We start from the raw sequence: 10,457 nt of genomic DNA on the forward strand, positions 1-10,457 counted from the left end.
TGAGGTATACCTTTAAATTCTAACTATTACATAGAAATAGTAAAGTGAAGATATTATTACTCCCAAAATATCTTTGGCCTACTTAGCATTCTCTGTATTTGTCACATATTATAAGCATCTACATCAAAATGGAATTGGTTGAATTTCCATTAAACATGGTATACACCATATCCTTATAAAGTATAAATACTTAATTTTCTTAACCTATAAGAAAATTGTTTTGAGTTTGTTTCAAATGATATTTGTGATATGTTGTTTTTTTCTTCTTTAGATACATATGTTAAGTTAACTCTACTGAATTCCATGGGTCAAGAGATGTCCAAATGCAAGACATCCATTCGCAGAGGGCAGCCAAATCCAGTATACAAGGAAACTTTTGTTTTTCAAGTGGCCCTATTTCAGCTTTCTGATGTGACACTCATACTGTCTGTGTATAACAAACGCAGCATGAAAAGAAAAGAGATGATAGGCTGGATTTCTTTAGGTCTAAACAGCTCTGGAGAAGAAGAACTCAATCACTGGACTGAAATGAAAGAGTCAAAAGGACAGCAAGTATGTAGATGGCATGCGTTGCTAGAGTCATGATGAATAGAATAAGCAAACAGTTATCATCCAAGGCAGCATATTTCCAATTCCAACATTATTGTTTCTACCAAGTCACCATTAGAAGAACTGTTCTTTGAAGAATCATATTCAACTTTCTATCAAAATGCTTTAAGTTTTATGGAAAGAACATCTCATACTGACATAAATGAAGAAAATATGTGTATCTAGTAGAGCTTGTTTGGGAAACTGAGAAATGTACATTATCATTGCTAAACTAACAGCCCTCCAGAAATTTAATAAGATGTTTTTTATTTGAAGTTAATTTTAATTTAGCAAAAGAGCCAGTCATTTTATGAAAAATCAAAATTATAAGTGATTTTGAAAACCAGAATTTTAGTTGTGATGCAATTTTAATATCACCCTACATATTATTTATAAAACATAGTTTGACTGGCCAGTCCCTGGTGTTTGTAATGTTCTTTAATATGAAAAAGTAGTTCTCCAACTCTATCATAAGTCATATCTAATGGTGAAGGGTTTCAGTCACATTGAAAATTGTTTTATTTCAGACATGTTCCCTTTGTGCACTTAGTTTCATTGTGCCTCACTTCCTCTCAATAGCACTAAATCTAAGTGCAAACAAGTATTCATTTTCATACAGGAATTTTTTAATATGTTATTTTTTTAAAAGCTCATTTTTCATTTGCCTCCGCTTTTGCCTGATCCAAAGAGACCAAGTCACTGTACTGGTCCCTTGCAAGTCTTCTAGACAGGTTGTACTGTAGAACTACGTAACTTTCTGTTGAAAGCACTTCCTGTATTCTTGTATTCCAATGTAGGAAGCTAATAGAGCAGGACTTTACTTTAAAATTTCTTTCAGTGATTGACTCTTCAGAATTGCAGTAGTGTGAAAATACGTTTTTTACAAACAAAATACAGTAGATAAGCTGTTGAAAATGGAAAACAATTCAATATTAATTTTCTGCTCTGAGTATTTAGTAACCAACACTGCATAAAGCAGGTAGCATCCAAAATAAGAAACTGTTCTCTCTCTAAATCTTCACTCTTACTTCAATTTATATTTGTGATGTAAAGACTATCCAGTTCTCAGTTTGAATTGGAACATCATGTTAAAAACAGTTATGAGATTCCTTATGAAGTTTCTAGTAACTTGTGACTAGACTTTATGAAATTTACAGATAAAGTTCTTCAACGTGATGTCATCTTGTGCCTTTCATGTAAGTTAAATTTGCTCATACAGCTTGAAAGTTGTATTTGCAAAATTAAGCCTTCAATTTTTATAAATGTAAAGATTCCTCAGAACAGTGTCGCAACATCTTTATTTCCTCTGAAGTATGTAAAAGTTGTATAATGTGCTAATTGTTTTAATGTCAAGGCACTTTCATTTGTTTTTATATTTAGGAACTCTAATCAGGAATATTAGAAGCTGTTTTCTTTTTAATTTTACTTCTTACCTAATATATCATTTTATGCATATACTTTATTGGAGTATGTTTTATATATATTAAAAATAGTTTCTTTTTTCTCCTTTTCATTTCTAGTTAAAATAGACAAAAATCTACTATTTACCAGTTACTAAAAAGCAGTATATCATTGCTTCTAGTCCCAACTAAGTACTATATATTATTGTAAACTAGAACTTGTTATTACCATAATAACAAAACAATGCATAGATATTACTTCAGCTTGGCTGTACTGAAAGGCCTTAAAAGAAATCCAAAAAGACCATGAACTTCTGTAATTTTTAGTTTAAAAAATGGCAGCTCTATGCATTCATGCACATGAATTATAAGAAAAAATACAAATGCTATATTGGATGACATGAGGTTTGAGAATGTTTGTTACAGAGCTGCATTAAAGGGAAAAATCCATCTTTTATTGTTATATCAATGAGCTTTTTCCAGGATTTTTTAAATAAATGAGTAAGAGTTAGAACCTGAATCAAATGGCAAAATATCTCATTTAAGTGTTTTCAGCAACAGTATGAAAAAAGACTTGAAGAGTGGATGTAGATTTTACTGAGAAATTATACTTAGGCATTTGTCCAACAGTGATCTTTTCTGACTTTGAAACAACTGATTGCATTGCTAACAACTGTTATCTTCCTAATAAAAAGAGTTATCAGTCTTATTTGTAACTGGAACAGAGCTTAGTGAAACACATTAGTAAGACCAGTTTGGTGCTTTCACTCTTAGAAAAAGACCTAACTAATTGTTATTTGTTAAATCTACCTGTTTTCAGACTATTCCCAGAATTGTGTGTGTGAGATTTGATACATCCCTAGGGATTTATCTGGTATAAGTATCAAATCCTTCATGGCCTAAGAATTAATAAACAGTTTTTTAATATTTCTGGAAAGACCCTACCTCCACCCTAGCTGCCAAGTCCTCAAAGATTATATATATGAGTGTGTGTATCTGTATAAACACATGCACTTACACACATACAACATAAATATGTATATGTATATTCATTTGTAAAGGCAAAGGTGCCCTGGCTTTTTCAGATAACTGAATAGAGAAACATTTCATAAATTTAGGATTATTTTTCTCCTCTGTGTATTTACTAGATATTATATTTGGTTTGGGTGCTTTCTGCTGCTATTCTCCTTTACACACAGCAAAGTATACATTTGTTTCTGTAGATTGACACAACTATAGTAATTACTCCCAAAAAGTTGTCTATTCTTCTAGAAAAGGATTAAATAAGGCTCAGGGGACCCACTTCACTCTACTGAATCTAATGTACGAGACAGTACGACTGCTTTTTTGTGTGCTTAAATTTGCATGAAAGCTTAATAGCAAAATCTCCTATCTCAGTAATTATAGCAAATAGGGACCCACTGGTAGGGAGCAGGTGTTGGCTCAGAAACCTGAAAAAGACAACCCACTTTCATATTCTATTAAAATCCCATAAGTTTTCTAATAAAATGGTATAGTCCAAATATGACAATTGGCCAGCATTTATGGGAGCCTCTAAACCTGGAGTTCTGGGGTTTATTTGTCTCCCAAATGAGCTGCAAAAGATAGTTATTGCTGCCCAGTAAACAAAATGTATGTCAAATCAGTAAAGAATTTGTTTACTATAATATTGCCTTATCTTTCAGAAGCTTTCTTCTGTATTCTTGTGTCTTCAGAACAATCCACATTTTGTTTGAAATCCATTTGCATATTATCTTATTAGTGAATTCTCAATAATGTTGTATTTGCTGACAAGAATAATAAATTGGACCACAATTAAAAGAAAGAAAACCCAATGAGAAAATATCTAAACTACCTGATTAATATACACATGTTTAAATGTAGGGCCTGGTTAGGCATTTCATCCAACCTAGTGAAGATGTCCAGGGCTGTTTGTTAAATGATTTGCTTGATACCGTCATCATTTTCATTTCACTTATCAAGTGAATCAGAAGCATAATCAATAACTGCAAATTAAGATAGTACCAATAGGGGAAAGGGGTAAAAGAATTGAGTGTTTGTCAATATGAAGATGAGTGGGGATACTGAATGATATCATAGTCTTCCCAATGGAAGAAAAAGTAGGCTATGGGAGATGTAAATTTTTGATGGAGTAAGAACAGTAGTCACCAACAAATATTTTTCAATATCCCTATCCAAATATGAATAGAAAGGACACAAATTCGTTTGCATAAAATTGCCATTTGCCTACATAGACTAGACAATTCATAGAGATTTTTCACACTGACAGTTACTATATTATGTATATAGTTATTTTAGTTATCAGTAATTTCACCTTGATAGTTTTTATTTCTAATTTTTTTTCCATTCACTGTCCCCAGTTCATCTGTGGCCTACATTCAAGGTAGCTGTCGCTATTATTATTACTAACCAAACAATATTGAATACAAGTTTAAGCATGCTGCAAAGCATTTTCTAACGTTAATTTTAAAACATCGTCTCTGCCCTCCAAAGTGATGGTAACAGCTATAATTTTCTAAGATCTAGCACAATAACTTATTATTTGCTTGATTCTCCAAACAATACTCTGAGGTAAGTAATGTTATCAACATTTTATTGATAAAGACACTGCACCATGAAGAGGTTAAGCAGACTTTCCCAAGGTCATTCAGTAAGTAAGTAGTAGAACTGGGATTGGAACCCAGATGTAAATTACTCTAAAACCTATGCTATGCATGTTGCATCTGCCTCCCTGTTTGAAAAAAAAAAAAACTACTTAGGACATTGTATTTATCAATAATCCCACTCACCTTGATTGAATGGCAAAACTAAGGGGGAAAAAACAGCTGGGGAAAGAGAAAAGACAAAGAAGAAAAGATCAGACGTTTTTTTTCTTTTCAGGACACAAATGGTGGTACTTTTGTGTCATTTTGTAGATGACTTTGATTTGCAGAGATTTGGAATTCATTTATCCTGCCAGTTTAGCCTATCTTCTGAAAGCATATAAATCAGTTCTGCTCCTTGACCACTTTTGGGAATCCAAGGTGTTTTAATTGTTACATGACCCCCTTACTACTCTATGAAGGGCATACCCTGTGTCTAGCCCATATCTCACTCTTATCAGTGGTGAGACAAAAGATTTGTCTTCCTCTGCCCTCTCATTGCAATTTATTTATGTTTCTTTTATTCTCAATTTTGTTAAGATTTGTCAGGAATTATAGCTAGTTTTTTATTACGTATGTCTCTCTTTCGCCCTAGGTAAGTAGTCAATGCCTTGTTAGTATCTTTCTGTACCCCTTTGCTCATAGTAGGCAGACAATAAATATTGAACTAAATTCCCTGTGGAAGAAACCAGTCACACTATTACATGAGTCTTAGTTTTTATGAATCTTGTGTTATGCATGGATTTATTTATCCCTTCAGTCACTATATATTTAAGAGTACTAGATATGTGCCATGTGTTGTTGTTCCAAGTGCTACAGATGCAGAGATAGTAAATTGGTCAAAGTCTTTGCCCTCATGGGGCCTACATTCTAAGGTAGGAAGATGGCCACAGAATGGATAATTTCAGTCTAGTATAATGAAGCATTAAGATAGAGGCATGCATAGAGTACCATGGGATTTAGTAGAAGAATGCAACATGGAATTCAAAAAATTATTCCTGGAGAAGGTAATCCTCGAGTTGGGTCTTAAAGAACAAATACATGTTAGACTCCCATCAAACTTGAGGATACATGTTCTTTCCAAGAACAAAATGTAAAATAATTATTTCTAAACTATAGTATCCTTAAGAATTATTTTGAAAATTTAACTTGGGCCAGGCGTGGTAGCTTACGCCTGTAATCCCAACACTTTGGGAGGCTGAGATAGGTGGATTACTTGAGCTCAGGAGTTTAAGACCAGCCTGGGCAACATAGCGAAACCCCATCTCTACCAAAAATTTAAAAATTAGCTGAGTGTGATGGTGCATGCCTGTGGTCCCAGCTACTCAGGAGGCTTAGGTGGGAGAATCGCTGGAGCCTGGCAAGTCAAGGCTGGAGTAAGCCAAGATAGCGCCACTGCACTTCAGCCTGGGTGACAGAGCAAGACCTTGTAGAAAGGAAGAAAGAAAGGAGGGAGAGAGGGAGGAAGGGAGGAGGAGAAGGAAAGGAAGGAGGAGAAGGGAAAGTATGAAGGAGAAGGGAAAGAAGGGAGGAAAATTTAACTTGTATTCCAAAACTCCACCTCCAGAGATTCTACTTCATTTGGCCTGGAAGGGAGCCCAATAATCCACATTTTATTAAGCTCTCCAGGAAATTCTGTCTGAGATCTATTGATATAGAATATCAAGTGTATTCCATAGCATTATTCATGAAATGTTTCAGTGCCTGTAGATCAGACCTTTAAGTGCGATAGTGATAGTGATAGTAAGAAGCAGATTAAGACTTGGATTGATGTTATTCATCTTGTGCTTCCTTACAAAGGAAAATATTTAATGAAAAAAAAATAATGAGTTTCTGTACATTTACACTCAACATACATTTTTCAAAGTGTTTCTTGGTATAATAAATATGTTGATTTTATGGCTTCCAAAAATTCCTTTCCATTATTGTTCAAATATTTCCTTCCAAGTTATCTTTACAATGATGGATATAAAGCAAAGAATGGGGAGGTATTTATCTAGTAATTTCTCTATCAGTATCGTAAATGAAATAAGACTGACCTTTGAGTAAATGTATAGTAGCAGCCATAGGTGCTGGCATTTTTGCTTTTGTATACAGTAAGTGATTTCTTGCTTCCCTTTATCATCATCTAAATGACTTCATTGTCATCACAGTCATCAGATGAACTGCAGTACTGGATTCTTCTCTAAAAGCAGTGTTTCTGTGACTGCTGCTCTAAACTCTAGTTCCTTGATTGTTTTGTTCTTAGGATCCTTTGTTTCAAATAGCGAGTGAATACAGCAGCCTCAGGACCTTCTCTTTCTCTCAAAATGAACGCTGTGGATAAGGTACATCTGTGTTTCCATTTCCCCTCATTTCAAATGTAGCCATATTTTCTTCTCTGATGTAATATTTTGTGTGAACACGTTTTACATTTTGAAGTTTTCTTTTCCCCCACGAAGATCTGTGGTTATCCCACTGAAAAATGAGCTTATTTGAATATGGGAAATAATGTTGTCATTGAATTAGACTGTTTTGTGACTGCAGATTATCACTGTGTTTGATTTGGTGATAGCTTGAGGCCTGGTTAATATAATCTTGAGGTAATCAGCTTGATAGACTGGAATTACTAGTTTATTATCAAAAAATGAATGTAAAAATATTGCTCTTTTCTCTCCCTGTTTAGACTAGTATGTGCCTTTTTAAAAATATTCCCTTTCTCTTCCCTGCCTTTTTTCCCACTCTTATTCATGTACACTCAAACTAGATACCAGAGTTAGTTCATCAAAGCTGAATAATACCTATCAAAAAGTGGTACCCTGACTTTTTTCTCTTAATCACCTGTACTGGACTGTAGGGAGGACCAGATAGGCTTTCTTGGGGACTACAGAAAGAGCAAAGCGTAATACTCTTTAATCATAGCATGTTTGTTGTTGCTGTTTCAGTGGTGGTTGTGGTGGTTGTATACTTACCTTGAATAGTGTGAAGTACCCTAAAATTGTGTTGTGTGGGCTGGGAGCAGGAAGGAAACTGATTCTTCGTCTAACAAAAGTTTGGCATAATTTTATTGTAAAATTTCAACAACTTATGACATGAAAATTTCTAATTAATTATAAGAACAAAGTCACTGCGGTGGCGATAGTTGTGCAAGATGTTTGACATTATTTCTATGTCAGTTTGATAGTCTGTGTTATAAACTGTCTTATTAGGACCCTTCTTCCCTCTCTCCTTTATTATTCTGATTATCAGTAAATCCAGTTTGTACTGTTAGACTTTTGAGTTTGTCTTTTAAATATCCAAGACTATTTTAAAAAGAAAAGCCATAGCATCTTTATGTTTAAAAATATGTATGACGATGTGTTTAAAATGAATTAATAGATAAAATATAACACTCCATTATATACTGAAAAAATGATTTTTCAAACTTTGTTTATATATTCAGTTATTGCTAGCAGTTCATGTTAAATATGACTATTTTGTTTAATGAGAAAATAGGAATTTTTCCTTATCTCTGAGACTTACTGCTTCTCTTTGCCATTCACATCTGGTTGAAGGTGGATGGTTGTGAACTTCATAACGTCACTTCATTTGTCAGTTTCTGGATGTGCCAACCTCCTCCTGACAGTTTAATTTTCGGTAATAATCAAACCATTTATTCCCTCAGGGGTTGGTCCTCATAGTGATTCCTGTTCTTAACCCCCATTAGTGTGAATGGAAGTAATCCATAAGCACCAGTAGGTGAAAAGGCCCATAAAGGATCAGTATCCCAGAACCCTGAAATAGGACGGCCACTTCAGTACCCAAATGTCATTGCAATTCTAATGGAGTAGAAGCCAGCTTCTTGAAGTGAGGATTTGAGATCATTATGTCATATTCTCTCTTTTTGGTCTCCTCCCTTCTCCCTCTAGCTTGCACATTCTTTTTATTTTAAATTTTACAGGAAGACTTCTTTTAAAAACCTGGTTTTTAAAATTTCACATGTTGCTTTAACCAGGCGATTTCCCAAACCAGAAAACTGAAGTACGTACCATGGAGTCATAAGAAGTTTGGGGGCTTTTTTGTTTTTTTTGTTTTTGGTTTTTTTGTTTTTTTGTGGCCTTTTTTTTTTTTTTTTTTTTGTAGTGTGGGGAGTGGGGAGAAGGAAAAGGGAGGAATCATGCTTGTTTTGGTTTTGGGAAGTCTTTTTGGATAAATATTGAGAATATTTATAGTATTCTGTAATTATGTGACATTTGTTGTGTGAGGGGAGACCAGAGTAGCTGTTGCACATAAATTGACTCTCTTAATATGTAAACATATTTAAACAGTTGTTTGAAGCAGAGCTAGAAATTAATGGTGATACTTCTAACAGCATTTTGATGTTATAAATATTACTTTAAGTTTATCAAGAGAAAAATTCCAGTAGTAGCTTGCATTATAAAATTAATTGATTTATTATGTTTCTGTATAATTTTATTGAGATTGCTTTTGTTTTTGTGGTGAATATAATACAGTGGCAACAATTTTGAGGAATCTTTAAAGCTGTTTGGAAGAGATGGCCAAACTTTGGCTAGATTTTTACTAGAATTTTGAGATAAGAAAGTGTATAAATATGTTTTCAGTTAAATTAGTCTTGAGGAAGAACAGTTATTATATGAGTTTTAAGGATCTTGATAAATGTTGGGACCTATCCTAAAACTCATGAGGTTCCTCACTGATCAATACTCTTGCATTGTATTTTATTTCTCAAAATAATGAAATTTTTATGGAAAAGCTCAATTAGTGGAATCTTTTATTCAATATTCCCTTACTCTTCTTTCTTCCTTCCTTCTTTCTTTCCTTCCCTCTCTCCCTCCTTCCTTCCTAGTTCTTTCATTTTTGAGGCAAGAAGCTTCCTTAATAATATAGTTTCTACAGAGCTTTCTTACTTATTTTTCTAATAATGGATATAACAGTGTGATAAAGTTTAAATGCTCTGTGAGCAAAACTCTTATCAAACAACTGAAGAAATGCACTGCTATTAACCTTTTCCTCGGTCTTGAATTGTCTCCAGCATATTTGCTAGTGACTCTAAACCATTAATGGATCTTATTAATATAAACAAGTGTCTGTGTGGTTATCAACAGTGTTGTATTATTGTCACATTTATTTACATTTTTGGTCAAAAATGTAAACAGATGCGTGTGTGAAGCAGTCTTTTATAGAGTGAGCATATATGTAATCACTTTCACGTAATTGGAAATGTGCTGTGTGTTGCATTTTATTCTCATGTCGACTTTTCTACTATGTATACACCGATTGTCTCGGTGCCTTTTTCCTTTTGTATAATTGTATTACATACAGAAATTGCTGACCTCTGTGAAAACAGTGTAAAAAATGTTAAAATTATTATTCCAATGAGATTTTAATGGCAGTTTAATTTTCCAGAGAATAAATTTTGTGTGGGTTAAAAGTTATTTTTCTTCACCTTTATGTAAGAAATCTGTTCACATTTTAGTACTCACATGGAATGGGTAAACATCTGACTTCATTGATGATGATACATAAACATCAGTCCTAATTCTTGTCATTGACAAATGTTAATATGACTGTTACACAAAATAAAATAATGTCAATTACATAAGGAAATATTGAACGGATATATGTACATGTTGCTTAGATCTTGGGTTTGAAAGGAATCTCATCTAAATGCGCTATAAAATACTGCTCTCAAAAGGTTTGGGTCATATTATTTTCTTTAATTGTAAGTCAAATCTGGCTTCCAAAGAAAATAGACTTACAAATTCAAACATTTAAAAATATTCTCCTTTAAAGTTCATATAAATCACAAATAAACTAAATAGCTTTA

The 10,457-nt window shown here is 33.5% G+C and overlaps 1 protein-coding gene across 12 annotated transcripts in view; it reads left to right on the plus strand.

The window, feature by feature from the left end:
* Nucleotides 1-10,237, plus strand: part of SYT14 (synaptotagmin 14) — a 222,629-nt gene extending 212,392 nt beyond the window's left edge. For 8 of the 12 annotated variants that reach the window (XM_065541184.2, XM_074026603.1, XM_074026604.1 and 5 more), the window contains one exon: nt 272-4,864. In XM_065541184.2, the coding sequence (XP_065397256.1) occupies nt 272-585 (314 nt within the window). In that variant the 3' untranslated portion in view covers nt 586-4,864. Of the gene's footprint in view, nt 1-271 lie in introns of all 12 variants that reach the window. The other 4 variants (XM_005540725.4, XM_005540726.4, XM_045396499.3 and 1 more) reach the window with 3 other exon arrangements.
* Nucleotides 10,238-10,457: the final 220 nt, after the last annotated feature.

Source organism: Macaca fascicularis, chromosome 1, assembly GCF_037993035.2.
Source record: "Macaca fascicularis isolate 582-1 chromosome 1, T2T-MFA8v1.1".
Classification (NCBI taxonomy): Eukaryota; Metazoa; Chordata; class Mammalia; order Primates; family Cercopithecidae; genus Macaca; species Macaca fascicularis.